Below are 15,064 nucleotides of genomic sequence, written 5' to 3'. Positions count from 1 at the left end.
ATATAATTAATTATTAATTCCATCGTCTGCACATTCTTGCTACATTCAGTCCTTTCCCTCACTAGCTCCCCATTTGGTTCTCTCACCATCTCCCATTCTCACAGTTACTCTGTGAAGGGAGGGGGGGGAGGGATGGAGGGGGAGAAGAAAGGCGAGGCCCCTGTTATATCTGTCAGTCTAGCCTGCTTGGCTCCGCCCACCTCAGTAGAGGAGGCAGTCGATGCTGCTGCTGCTGCTGCTGGTGCTCTTAGCAACGGTGCCTCGGCAACGGAGCACCACGGCAACGGAGTGCCGTGTCTCCCCTTATGGAGCTGCCACTGGGAGGGCCGGCGCTGAGGCATTACACCCGCAGCAGACCCAGACCACATCGACAGAACCAGAACCACCGCCCCAGCAGACCTCAGGTACTGAGAGGGGGAATGAAAGGGAGGTTAGTGAGTGAGGGAGATATAATGGTATGGAGGGAGAAAGAGGGGAGATGTGTAATAGGGTACAGGGGAGGGGAGAGGCACAGGGGAGGGAGGGATGGAGGGAGGGAGGGGGAGATGGTTGGGGGAAGACGGCTGATTCCTGCCTGAATACATTAATCTCATAATTGCTGCGACCAGCTGCTTGAGCATTCAACACCAAAAGTGTGCCTGTGTGTGTGTGTGTGCGTGTAGGGAGGGGGTGTGTAATTGTGTGTACGTGTAGAATTGTGTCGGCAATTACTGTCGTGTGTATGTGGCTCACGTCTATGGGGTGTCTTCTCCTAATCGTGCCTCTCCTAATGCTGCCTCTCAAGCTGGCGGGCTTTTTCCTTCAGAAGGTGTGTGTGTGTGTGTGTGTGTGTGTGTGTGAGTGTGTCTGTGTGTGTGTGTGTGTGTCTATCTATCTGTGTCCGCCTGTCTGTCTTTGTGTGTGAGCAAACCCAATTCTATAGTATTAGTATTCTGCCCCAGCTTAGCACTTAACCATAACCACTGTGAGATAACCGGTGGTCACAAGCACAGTTCACATGTGCCCGGTGGATGTCTGAAACTAGATCTAATCCACCCTATCAGCTATCTGACAGCCACAAGACATGACATCATCAAGTCCCACTGGTTTTCACAGTCAATTAAGGGTGCTCGGACAAAGCCACGGGAAGCATGATGTTTGTACTGTTATATATTAACGGATAAATGACTGGGATCAATTGTTTGTGTGTCCGTAAAAATCAAGAAATCCCCCCGTGCCAGGGGTGTCTGAATCCATAAGGTGTTATGTAATGGTTCCTATATTCTGTGTGAAGGATTTTGCTCAAGTGCAGCTTCCTATATCCAGCATACAGTTCACTGTAGCACGGTGGCCAACAATATGCTTTATTTTCCTCACACGACACACACAAACACACACCTGTTCACATATACTGTACCATACACTAACCTTCTGTGTGTGTGTGTGGGCTTATGTGTGTGGGCGTGTGCATCTGTGGTGTACAGGAACCGATTATTGACACGGAAAATGAAGTTGGGCGAGTGGATGAGGGAGTTGAGGAGTTTTTCACTAAGAGAGTCCTTCCTGTCGACACCCTGTGAGTATCTGACCAAAGTCGTTACTGACGACCTCACTACTTACACTCCCATCCATTGCACATTAAGTGTAGACGATAAATCTCTCTGTGTTCCATTATCAAGCAATCATTAAGCAACACAACAACATTATTAGCAATCCTGCACAACCTGAAAATGGCGGTTAATTCAAGTCATCCCTCATAAAGCATATCTCAAACACACACACACACACACACACACATACACACATACACACACACACACAAACACACACACACACACGCTGCTGGCCCCATTGCTATTCTGACCTTTTTCCTCAGGAAAACCCAGGATGAGGAACCTCAAGTCACCCCCCAGGAAGTGGCTCCTGCCAGCTCCGCCCCCTGCCCCGCCCCCACCAGGACCCTCAGGAGGAAGCTGGGCGAGTTCTTCACCCTGAAAAAGAGGCGGGGCCTGAAGTCGGAGGCCAGCCTCGAGGGGCGCGCCAAAAAGAGCTCCATCGCCGACCTCATCCGGCCTCTCAGGGAGGCGGCGAGGGCCGAGAAAGAGAAAGACAAGGAGAAAGCGAAGGAAGGAAGCGAGAAGGAGAAGGAGAAGGAGAGCGATGGCGCTGCTGTCGTCACAGGAGAAGTGGCCGTGCCAGAGACGACCCCCCCGGCCGGTCCCACCCCTCTCAGAGGCGAGGCCCCCCCCCGCCGGGCGCTCCGAGATGGCAAGTCCCAGTCTCTCATCCTGCTCTCCGGCTCGGCCGACCGTCACGCCCCCGGAACCAGCACCGCCACCAGGACCGCCGCACACGGGAAGGTGAGGGTTAAAATGTGGGGTGTTTTTTTTGGTTTGTTTTTAGGGCATTTCTGCTTTATTGGGATAGAGACTAGAGTAGAGATTGACAGGAAGGATGGGTGTGAGAGAGAGAGAGAGAGAGAGAGAGGAGGGATGACATGCAGGATAGGTCGATGGCCGGGAATCGAACCAGAGACCCCGTGGTGACATGGCGTGCTCCATAGTGAGCTACGCCACCCAGACGCCCGGCGAAGTGAGTGTTAAGCGGCGCCCCCCCCCCATCTCTTTTCACCTATCTCTGCTCTACACACCACAGAAGGGAGGGTAGAGATATAGCAGAGCCGGTGAACAGCCCTAACCTATGACCCTGTAATAGCCCTCAGCCATTTTAGAGATCTTCTTAATTGGCTGTTAATTGACTGTCTCCTGTCGTTTCAGAAACATTCATCTGACGGCCCACACAGCTTTGAGCAGAAGCTGCATCTCATGTTACAACGTATCGGTGTGTCCAAATCACAGCCGGAAGAGACAACGCAGCAGGTGTGTGTGTGTGTGTGTGTGCCTGTGCCTGTGCCTGTGCCTGTGTATCTGTACAGTACAGGCCAAAAGTTTGGACACACCTTCTCATTCAATGTGTTTCCTTTATTTTCATGACTATTTACATTGTAGATTCTCACTGAAGGCATCAAAACTATGAATGAACACATGTGAAATGATGTACTTAACAAAAAAGTGTGAAATAACTCTAAATATGTCTTATATTTTAGATTCCTCAAAGTTGCCAGCCTTTGCTTTTTTGTTGTTAATTTAAAAAAAATGTGTTGTTAATAAAATATATAATAATAATATTATATATAATAACATATTATTATTAACACATATTATATTTAATATTATTATTATATATTTTATTAACAACAAAAAAGCAAAGGGTGGCTACTTTGAGGAATCTAAAATATAAGACATATTTAGTTATTTCACACTTTATTGTTAAATACATAATTCCTATGTGTTCATTCATAGTTTTGATGCCTTCAGTGAGAATCTACAATGTACGCATTGAATGAGAAGGTGTGTCCAAACTTTTGGCCTGTACTGTATATGTCGGTCTGTTTCTGTGTGTGTGTGTGTGTGTGTGTGTGTGTGTGTGTGGGTGTGGGTGTGGGTGTGTGTGTCTGTGTCTGTGTCTGTGTCTGTGTCTGTGTCTGTGTCTGTGTCTGTGTCTGTGTGTGTGTGTGTGTCTGTGTCTGTGTCTGTGTCTGTGTGTGTGTGTGTGTGTGTGTGTGTGTGTGTGTGTGTTTGTTTGTGCTTGTCAGGAGACCCTGCAAGGAGAAAGTAAAAATCTCATCTCATTTCGTTCTTGTACAGAGCCCGGAGGGAGAGATGAAAAAGGCAGAATCTGAGGGTAAGTGCTTTAACTCATGTAATGCCTGCTGTGATGAATGTGTGTGTGTGTGTGTGTGTGGTTAGATGTGAGTATGGTTTGAATTTTGCATCTCTGTCTCAGGCACTATCATCGACAGTAAACCTGAACCCCCGCCCACTTTTATAAAGCCACGGACCATGTCCACGTCATCAGGTAATATATATACACACACACACACACACACACACACACACACACACGTACACGTACACACACACACACACACACACACACACACGATCACTTGCCTTGTACACATCTTAATCTCCTCTCTCTACAGATACGAGGCGCCCGATACGACCAAGTACTTCTGCACATGACTCAGCAGGGAAACCTGCCCTGCCCCCTAAGCCCGTCATTAAACCTGGCCCCGCCCCCCCTCCGACAGCCTCAGGCCGCAACACCCCCGAGAACGACCTGGCCCAAATACAGGAAGGAGACGCATCTACCCCCACTAGTCTTACCCCCGTTGAAACTCCCCCCATGCCCCCCACCACCACCACCAACTCCACTCCCTGTGAAACCACCACCACCACCGCCACTTCTACCCCTACCTCCTCCATTCTCAGTGCTACCCCCGCGACCCCCATGGACTCCACTCTCCCTGAACCCGCTAACGATACTATCCCCGCATCAACGACGACTACCCTTCCCTCTGACTCGACTTCCCCCACTGAAACCGTTAACTCTACTACACCTGTAGCCCCTCCCCCGGTGAACACTACTACTACCCCGATCCTCACCCCCCCCCCCACCACCACCACCACCACCCTTATTCCCACGAAGACCACCATCTCCCCTACGGGAACGACCCCCACCCCCGCCCCGTCTATCCCCACTTCCTCCGAGTCCATCACCTCTACGCCCTCTACCTCTGCCATCGCCACCTCCACTGCCCCCTCTGTTGTTGACGTAACAGTGACCATACCCACCGACGCTATCTCTGCCACCCCTGCATCCACAACCCTCTCTTCTGGTTCATCTACCACTGCCGTGAATGACACGACCGCTCCTACTCTTATTGGCTCTGCCAGCACCACCCTCACTGACACCACTACTTCACCCCCAGCTAACACTTTCACCCCCATAACAGCGTCCTCAGCGACTAGTAGTTCCACTCCCATCCTCCCTGACTCTACCCGTCCCGCTCCAGCGGACACCCCGACCCCCACCAACTCTCATATCCCAACCCCCACCCCTGATGCTACCGATGGTGCTTCCATCCCCACCCATGTTCCAATCTCTGTGACCTCCGCCACTACCCCCATACCCACTAACTCTACCAGCTCAACCCACACTACCTCCGCTACCCTCATCCTTCCTGCTAACTCTACAATGCATACCGCCACTAACACGACCCCAACTAACTCTACCGGCTTCCCCGCTACCCCCACTAACTCTACTACTACCAACAACGTTATTCCCTCTTCTTCCAACTCTTCCACTCCGACAAACTCAACGATCCAACCCTCCACTAACTCTACTACTAGCTCCACACAGACTAGCTCTGCGAGCCCCAACACCGGCCCCGCCCCCCCTAACTCTGCCAGGCCAAACCATACCACCTCTACAGCCCCCTCCACTATGTCCACCCCGATTCCCACCTCCATCACCGCTAGCCCCACCCCCGCTAACTCTGCCATGCCCATATCCTCCGACTCTCCGACTGATTCTTCCAGCCCGACCCCCACTAACTCTACCAGCCCCACCCCAACTAACACTCTACAACCCTCCCCTGAAGAGATATCAGCCCCCGACCCCCCGGCGATGAAACTGCTGCCCACGGACAAGGACACAAGTAAGCGCGTGTCACATACTGTATGTGGTAGCCTGTGCTTGTGTGTTCTTTTGTATAATAATAATAATAATAATAATAATAATAATAATAATAATAATAATACATTAGACTTATATAGCGCTTTTCTAGACACTCAAAGACGCTTTACAAACTGAAAAGATAGAGTAATAATAATAAAAAGAAACAGAAAATAAATAAAAGAAAGTATAGGGGCTTAATTAAGGTAGTGCTGGGGACACATGGGAAGGGGAGGGGGAGAGGGTTAACTGGTGAAGGCAAGCTTGAAGAGGTGGGTTTTGAGGGCCTGTTTAAATGTTGGGAGGGTGTTGGCCTGTCTGATGTGGTTGGGGAGGGCGTTCCAGGCGGACGGGGCTGCGGCTGAAAAGGCCCTAAGGTCCGTAGCTTGGTCCTGGTGGTCTTGGGTATGCTGGACAATAAAAAATACAGAACCTATGCCTCTCTCCCTTTCCTTCCCCTACAGAAGATCTGGAAGAGGAGGAGAAGGTGGGGAAGAACGAGAAAAGCAAGAAGAAGGATGGAAGTGGGAAGGATGAGGCTGAGAGGAGGGACACGGAGGAAGACAAAGAACAGGAATCGGCGGAGGCCAACACAGGACAAACCATGAGAGGGGAGAAGGAGGCCCTGAAGACGGTGGATGACATCACCAGGCAGGAAGCAGATGGGACCAAACCCAACGAGGTGGGAGAGATGTGTGAAAAAGAGGGAAGAGATACCGAGAAAAGGGAGGAAAGAGAGTTGAAGAAAACTAAGGAGGAGGGAAAGAGCAAGAGAGATGAGGGACCGACTACTGTGACAGAGGCAGGAGAGACCACAGTAAAGGAGAAGGGGGGAGAGTCTGTGGAATTGAGTACAGGGACCACATCACAGCAGCACACCGCAGAGGGTGGATCATCGGACCAAAGAACTGAGACCCCCCTCTGTGAGACACAAATGGACTGACCCAGCACAGTGTCTCTTTTTTTTTCTACTATGTTCTACATTTGCATTGCACGTATACTTATGTATGACTACTGTGGTGAAACATGTTTACAATAGATGGATATAAGACGTATACTTACTTATGGTTATTAAAAATGAATATTCAATCTGTTATGATGTGTTTATTGTCTTTCAGTCCGTCTGTTAGCACCCTGCTGCTAATTATATGGTTTGTCATGAAGGAACAAAAAGTCAAGGAAAGGACAGAAAGAGGGTTACGGTTGAGGTCAGAAGATCATATACATTAATATTGTTACCAGTAATATATATTTATATATATACATACCTACCTACCAGTAAATATATATGTATATATATAGATACCTACCTACCGACTTGTATATATATATACTTGTGTATATATATACATATATATATGTTACGGTACATGTGGTACCTGTACTGTAGCAATGACAATAAAGACCATTCATTCATTCATTCATTCATGTGGGAAGACGGTACATGTGGGAAAACTAGGGTTAGGGTTAGGGATAGGATTAGGGTTAGACATGCCAGCATGTACCAAGTCGACGTAGCACCTAACCCTAACCCTAGTTTTCCCACATGTACCGTCTTCCCACATGTACCGTAACATATATATATATATATATATATATATATATATACAGTATATATTTTTTTTTCCTTTAAATATATTATATATATATATATTATAATAGTAATAATAATAAAAGAAAAAATAGATATATTACATCGACTTTATTTATATACGTATATATTTATTTATTTATTGATATATTTATACAAGTCGGTAGGTAGGTATGTATGTATGTAATGTCCTATCATGCTATGGCATTGCAGTAGGAACCATAACATTGTAGAAAGGTTCACCGACGGAACGTAAATAAAGCAACACATTTTTTGAACTGTTGGAGCACCAGACCAGAACCGAACGAGCGAGCATACAGTCATTCAGGTGGGTTTTAATACGTTATTTTCTCTTTATTCCGATCTGATCGGATCTGGATTTTTAATCCTGACAGTGTATCTTTATAAGTGTATCTTTATATGTATTTTAACAGCAGCTTCCCTGTCCTGTTGAGTGTCGTGTGTACGTCAGTTCTTCCTCCAGTTAGTTGATTACTTTGACTACCCATGTGAATATCCATCTATTAGTTGTAGGGTATCATGGGGTGTTGTGGCTATACTTAGAATGGATGAATGGTCTTTATTGTCATTGCTATAGTACAGGTACCAAACAACGACATTTAGGAGGGGTGGCTCCCCTGGTGTGTGTCTCAGAAAAGAAGAAAAAAAGAAACTAAAAAAACAAGAAGGGAAAGGAGCTGGTTTACATAAATAAAGGCTATGTACACTATCCACTATACTATACTGTACAGATAAGACGACTAGGGTTGTCATATTGCACATAGTGTTATTGCACATTCATTTAAAGTGTCGCAGTTTGCAGGCTTGAAATGTACACATTTGTGCCTCAGCACTACACCTGATTTCCAGTAGTAGTTGTAGTTAGTAGTTGTATTCTGTAGTAGTTGTATTCTGCAATAAAAAACAGATAGCCTGCTGCAGGAAACATGGAAAAACGTGTCTCCTAGCCGGTGAAGGAGCGCGGCCATGGGGAGGAGTGCGAAGTTGGAGCCATGGATAGAGAAGATGATCCAGAGCTACGGTGGCCCGGAGGAGGAGGCCCAGACCAGGACGGAGACTCTGAAGGCCGATGTTGTTGGGGTAGATAAATCAATGGCATCACTTTTATTATGCACCTAAAAAAAAGTATTAATATTCTTATTTTGCAGCTTAGTGTGTTTGTTTAGTTACTGTTACTGTTGTATTCTATTCTTGATGTGGGGCGGCTGTGGCGCAGGAGGTAGAGTCGGCGTCTAATGGTCGGAAGGTCGGCAGATCGGCGGTTCGAGCCCCGGCTGGCCACATGTCGAAGTGTCCTTGGGCAAGACACTGAACCCCAAATTGCTCCCAGTGAGCGGGCCGGCGCCTTGCATGGTAGCTTGCCGCCATTGGTGTGTGAATGTGTGTGTGAATGGGTGAATGAGAGGCCGTTGTAAAGCGCTTTGGATAAAGGCGCTATATAAGTCAGTCCATTTACCATTTACCATTTACCATTTTGATGTCCGTTAGTGCTTTCGTTGTATTGTTTGTGTTACATGCATGTGTTTAATGCTTATTGTTGCTTTGTGGCATCTCATTTAATTGTGGTTTTAAGTGCTTTGTTTTTAACATGTTTTATCTTTCAGCCCTCCTCCCCTTTCCCCTTATGAGGCAGGCCGGCATTGTAAATAAGAATTTTGTTCTTAATTGTCTCGCCTGGTAAAACAAAGGTAAAATAAAATTAAAATAAAGTTGATCCATGTCTCTTTGTGAAGGTGGGCCAGAAGTCAGAGTCTCAGGCCCAGGGAGGAGAGGGGCCGTCGGTGGTGCTCGACCTCTCAGACGGAGTGGTGCAGATCTCTGCTTTCCTGACCCAAGAAGCCTGGGAAGCACTTCAACAGTGAGTCTGTATTTAGGACCTCTGGTATCCTATGAGATTATGTCTATATAATCTCCCTCTGCCGTTTTTGACTTTTATTTTTTCTTTGTCTCTATCTCACCGGTAGGCAAGAGGAACGTGATTGTTTCACCAGTCTTCTTAACTGCACAGTGTGTCTGCGCTCGTATAGCCTGAAGTTCTACATGGCTCCGGAAGAGGTGTGTTTTTGTGTGATGTGGTCACTTGTGTGTGCCCCCGTGTGTGTGTGTGTGTGTGTGTGCCCCCCCGTGTGCCCCCGTGTGCCCGTGTGTGTGTGTGTGTGTGTGTGTGTGTCTCAGTCGATGTTAATCTGAGTTGTCTCTCCAGATAAGGTGTCGATTCTACCTGTCAGTCGGAGAGCTGATTACGACAGCGGCTGGAGCTACCAAAGACAAACCACCGTCCTGGTGAGCGATGCTCCAAGTCACACACACATACACACACTCTCTCTCTCTTTCTCTCTGTGTTCTACACACATACAGTGCCCTCCACAATTATTGGCAAACATAAATATTGGTAAAGATGAATAAAAAAAGGGTTATAAAAATGTCACCTTTTGGTGAATTATGTTAATGTCACACTGAATTTTTTTTGAAACATCCAACCTTTAATTGAAGTAAATGTATTCTGAGAAGAAAGAAAAAATAAATAATTATTTCAAACAAAACAAAACCTTGTGTGCCAGAATTATTGACACCCCAGCTTTTAATACTTTGTACAACCTCCCTTTGCCAATAAAACAGCACTGAGTCTTCTCCTGTAACATGTAATAAGGTTGGAGAACACAGAGCAAGGAATCAGACCATTCCTCTGTACAGCATCTCTCCAGATCATCCAGGGTCCTATAGGTCCTCTCTCCTGCTCTCTCCTCTTCAGCTCAGCCCACAGGTTCTCAGTGGGGTGTCGGTCAGGGGGCTGAGAGGGCCATGGCACATGAGCTTGATTTTGTGTTGATTTTGTGAACCATCTTTGTGTTGATTTAGATGTATGTTTTGGATCATTGTCCTGCTGTAAGATCCAATGACAACCCGGTTTTAGTTTCCTGGCAGAGGCAGACAGATTCAGATTTATTTCATGATGCCATGTACCGGTACCCTAACAGTTAGTTTTAGATTTGTTCAGGGTTAGGTTATTAGGCAGATATTCTACACTGTGTTCAGAGACTCAAGATAATAAAACAGCTGCGTTGACGCTGAAAACCTGTGTAGGCCTACTTTTTTTCAAGGGAATCGATAAAGAACGTTTGTGGTAAAATGACAGGAACGTTTTTTTTCTGGCATGCCTTCCAAATAATTTGTTGCCATAGAGGAGGTGTCTAATGGTAGTTTTTGAGACTTGGTGACCCCAAGATGCTACTCTCCTCTGTAACTCTCTAACAGTGATCCTTGGGGATTTTTTTGCCTCTCTTACCATCCTCCTCACTGTGCGTGGGGGCAAAATAAACTTAGGTCCTCTTCCAGGCAAGTTTGTAACAGTTCCAGTTCTTTGAACTTTTCAAGTATTGCCCTAACGGCCCCTCATTTGATTTGTGTGTTCTCTTATCTTTCCCATGTTGATGTATGAATAAGGGGATATGGCCTCTGTGTCACCTCATATTTATACCCCATTGAAACAGGAAGACGTGGATTACTGCTTGAAAGTTCCTAAACACTCTGATCAACTTAACTTAAAGTCAAATATAAATGGAAAAAATGCTTCAGTTATATTTTGTTTATAAGATTTTGTATGGGTGCCAATAATTGTGGCACACATGATTTTGTTAGAAATAATTATTTCTTGATGACAGATTTTTTTTTCTCTGAATTAATTTACTTCAATTAAAGGTTGGATGTTTCGCTTTTTTTTCAGTGTGACATTAAGCTAATTCGACAAAAGAGGGCAGACTGTATCTATCCAGCAATCAAACCTAGTAACTCTTTCCCACCCACTCTGGTTTCAGCACATCTCTTTCCCCAGTCACAGTGAAGATATGTAAAACGTGGAGGTAAGCTGTGTGTAAAACATGGAGGTAAGCTGTGTGTAAAACATGGAGGTAAGCTGTGTGTAAAACATGGAGGTAAGCTGTGTGTCCTATTCCAAATGTTTGTACCATTTCTTATAAGCAGCACTCAAGTTGAGGGGGGATGAGGGGAGATGGCATCCCCCCTGAAATAAACCCCCTTTTAAAACTGACATCCCCCCTTTCCATCCCTTATGTCATTTTATCAATGAACGTGGTATTACTGCTATTTCAACATTTAGTTTTGCGCATATTGAGTAAAATACTGTGGGCGAGGGGGGCACGCACACATGCAATTACATTTTTACCAAGTCACTGACACTGAAGTCACTGACGCTGTGGGGATGCTAAAATTGTCCCCATATGATCAAATCCACCATCCCCCCCTGATTTTCTTTTACAACTTGAGTTCTGCTTACAAGTCTATATATTTATAAAAAATGTGTTTTCTTTTATCCTCAGATCCCGGCTTGGAGCGGATCTAGACCTCTCTCAGAACAGCGGTACAGGACTCTTAAACACATTTATAAACTAAAAACACCACCGAGAGTTGTCACACTTTTTGGACACCTTTGGATATGGCTGAAATGTTTATAACGTGATACAGTACATACTGTATTTAATACTGCTGCGTCAGGGGGAGTCAGTAGGGACCCATCCAGTTACCAGCACCTGCTTCCCAGCGTTCAGTGGGATAACAGTGTGTCTCCAGGGTTCTGTGTCATAACATCGTGTTTCCAGTGTTCGTGAACCGTGTCCGTCCCGTTTCCTAGGGTTCGACCTGACGGAGCTGTTGGGGGAATGGGAGCAGGACTGGTTCCAACCTCTGCTGGATGACGTGAAGGAACGCCTGGAGAAGCTCAGCAAGCCCTCCACCTCCTCCTCCTCCGACCCCCCTCCCCCCTCCACTCACACGGGCACTCGGTGGGCCGCAGAGAGGGTCCGGTTCACGGTAGGTGTGTGGGGAGGGGAGGAGGAGGGGGAGGGGGGGGCGTTTACAGACCAACCCACTTGGAAGAAATAGAACACCGTTTTCGATATCTATTACCTGTAGAGATGACCTAACTGTAGAGAGCGTATGCGTGAGTGATGTTATTAGTTTGTTGTTATTCACTGGAGATTAATTATGTTGCAGGGGGAAAGTTTCAGTGTCCCTGTGTCTCATCTACTCATCCCAGAGGAGCTTAATCAGTGGCAACTCACAGACACAGGTCACACCTGCGCTTTCTCTCTCTCTCTCTCTCTCTCTCTCTCTCTCTCTCTCTCTCTCTCTCTCTCTCTCTCTCTCTCTCTCTCTCTCTCTGTCTCTTACAAACACACACACACACGCACACACACACACACACTCACACTCTCTCTCTCTCACTTTGCACCTGCTCTTTATGTCTGAGCTGACAGCTGTGTTTTTGTTTAGACGAAGAAGGAAGTGAAACGCAGATCGGTCTGGTTCCTCCTCCTCCTGAGGACAGACAGGCGGCTTTGCCACTTGCAGCCCAGCGTGGAGACTCCGACGAACCAGACGAACCAGACGAACCAATCACTGTGGGCGGTGATGAACCTCAGACAGAGAGGAGGAGACAACCTGTCCATGAGTACACACTCGCTCGTAAGTTATGTGTTTGTACACCCAGCTGCTGGGTCTGCTGTATTATTTACTATTATTCTTTAACCCAATAGAGTTGACGTGTGACATCTCAATCATTCTGGGGTTCTTCCCCCCCCTCTCTCTCTGTCTCCTGATTAGAGGAGTGTATGGATGGGGTGCTGCTGCCGGAGGTGAGGGGCGGGGCGGGGCTCAGCCCGTGGGAATTTCTTCCAATTGTTGATGCGCTCAGAACCTCCTCCTCCTCTGACGGTACCTTATTATTCTACAACCACACACACACACGCACACACACACGCACACGCACGCACACATTGCTACTGCCCAATATTCTTGTTGAGTTTCTGCTGCTATTTACGATGCCGCCTTATGTTATTGTCATTGGTCTATTTTATATATACTGTATATATAATATATTATATTGCAATACATTGTTAATTGATGCATTGTTAAGGAGCTAGCTTGCCCTAAGCATGTCATAGCACTCTATCCTGTCAATAGACCTGTCGCTAAGCCACGCCCCAAAATAGAAATTGTCCAATCATATCACAGCAAAAGTCACTACAGGCAAAAACCTCGGACAAACAACTCGCCAATATCTGATGGTGAAAAGCTTCTAGACTAAATATTATTGTCATCTTTAAAAAAAACATGTCTATTACTTGCTGTGGTAAATCAGAAATTAGAACTCCCGCCATTGTAAGTCATTGAATGTCATTCAGTCACGGTCGGCCAGTCAGTCACTGTCAGTGAAGAATTTGAGCGAGCGTTGTTTGTTTGTCCGAGTTTTCAAAGGGGCCGTGGCTTAGCGATAGGTCTATTGTGTATTTGATAAATAAAGTTAGATTTTATTTTGTCATACACCCTGTAGCTAGAGAAACAGAGATGGGTCTTCTTTAGGAACACCTTTAGAGGTGCTGATATCAGTCTGTGTCCCCATTGGCTCCCTGACAGCGTCCGTCACCGCCGAGCCCTCCTCCCCACTGCTGCTCGCTGCCGCTGCTCCCTTGCCGGCGTCGCCTGCGCCTGTTCCCATGGCAACCAGCACACAGGTACCATCCGAGGTGTCGGGGGTCACCCAAAGGTCAGAGGACCGCACCCTCCCTCCGTACCAGAGACCAAGCTCCCCCTCCTCTGTGCTGGGACCCTCCAGTGGCTCCTCCCTCTCTGTGAGTCCGCCTCCTCAGCACCTAGACCCTGGCACCACCTCCACACTCCCCACCCCGGGGCAGGACCAGGACCAGGACCCTGTGGAGGAAGAGGTTATTCAGAGGAAGTATAGGAAAGCAACGAGGAAGACCAATAAGCGCAGAGCAGAGGCGGCCTTGGAGGAGGAGGAGGAGGAGGAGGTGCAGAAGGTGAGGAGCACCCCGCCCTCCTGGCTGTTTGAAACTCCAAGGATTCCCAGGATGGAGGAGGGATGCAGCCGGCAAGACGTGCCGGACACACTGGCGTCGTCAGACCCCAGCTGGCCTCCCAAAGTACGAGTGATAATGTGACATGGTGATAATGTGAGAGTAATGTGAGGCCCCATTCCCATTTGACTTTTTTTTCAACATTTTCGATAGATTGATGAAAGCGGATGTCTCTCTCTCTCTCTCCCTCTCCCTCTCTCTCTCTACTCTCTCTCTCTCTCTCTCTACTCTCTCTCTCTCTCTCTCTCTCTCTCTTTCTCTCCCTCTCCCTCTCTCTCTACTCTCTCTCTCTCTCTCCCTCTCTCTTTCTCTCCCTCTCTCCCTCTCTCTCTCTCTCCCCATCTCTCCTCTCCCTCTCTTTCTCTCCCTCTCTTTCTCTCCCTCTCTCTCTCTCCCTCTCTCCCTCTCTCATTCTCTCTCTCTCTCCCTCTCTCTCTCTCTACTCTCTCCCTCTCTCTCTCTCTCTCTCTCCCTCTCTCTCTCTCTCTCTCTCTCTCTCTCTCTCTCCCATTTCAGGTTCACCCAGATGGCACCTCGTTCTCATACTCTTATCAGCTGACTGCCCAAGTCTTGAAGGATTTCTGCCAAATTAAGTGAGTGTTGATGATGTGTTTTAAGAAGTCTGTGTGTCTGTCTGTGTTTGCGTGTGTCTGTGTGTGTATGTGTGTGTATTTTTAGATATAAAGATGCAAGTGTGTCGACCCCTGTGTGTATGCAGAGAATAATTGTGTGTGTGTGCTTGTGTGAGTGTGAGAGCTACAAGAGTATGAAGCCTAGTGTGTGTGTGTGTGTGTGTGTGTGTGTGTGTCTTCCAGGTTTCCTGATGGGATGTTTCCGTGGGCTCTACGGTACCTGTTCCGTCCCAGCGATACACAGCTCCCACCCCAGGTTCACCCCAGCTGAGACCTATGGTGCTGTTGTGTTTATGTACAGTTCATTCAACATCCATTTTAGCCTCTTTTTGCTATGAAAAACATTATAAATATGAATAAAGACTCAT

At 47.0% G+C, this 15,064-nt stretch overlaps 2 protein-coding genes across 2 annotated transcripts; both read left to right on the top strand.

Moving 5' to 3' along the window:
• The first annotated feature begins 7,424 nt into the window (after nt 1–7,424).
• Nucleotides 7,425–11,114, top strand: acd (ACD shelterin complex subunit and telomerase recruitment factor). The gene is made up of 6 exons (XM_080539038.1): nt 7,425–7,478; nt 8,093–8,251; nt 8,905–9,029; nt 9,136–9,226; nt 9,375–9,454; nt 10,987–11,114. The coding sequence occupies exons 2-6, from the start codon at nt 8,138–8,140 to the stop codon at nt 11,033–11,035; spliced, it is 459 nt and encodes a 152-aa protein (XP_080395164.1). The 5' UTR covers nt 7,425–7,478; nt 8,093–8,137; the 3' UTR covers nt 11,036–11,114.
• LOC308165604 (uncharacterized protein) lies at nt 11,050–15,060 on the top strand (the record flags this gene model as incomplete). Its single annotated transcript, XM_080539753.1, has 9 exons — nt 11,050–11,066; nt 11,509–11,549; nt 11,820–11,998; nt 12,182–12,257; nt 12,461–12,652; nt 12,791–12,901; nt 13,604–14,130; nt 14,581–14,657; nt 14,880–15,060. The coding sequence occupies 9 exons, from the start codon at nt 11,050–11,052 to the stop codon at nt 14,965–14,967; spliced, it is 1,308 nt and encodes a 435-aa protein (XP_080395879.1). The 3' UTR covers nt 14,968–15,060.
• Between the last annotated feature and the right edge of the window lie 4 nt (nt 15,061–15,064).

The sequence above is a fragment of the Nansenia antarctica genome (assembly GCF_963989245.1).
Source record: "Nansenia antarctica genome assembly, chromosome: 9".
Classification (NCBI taxonomy): Eukaryota; Metazoa; Chordata; class Actinopteri; order Argentiniformes; family Microstomatidae; genus Nansenia; species Nansenia antarctica.
This window is presented reverse-complemented; position numbering and strand designations above follow the sequence as displayed.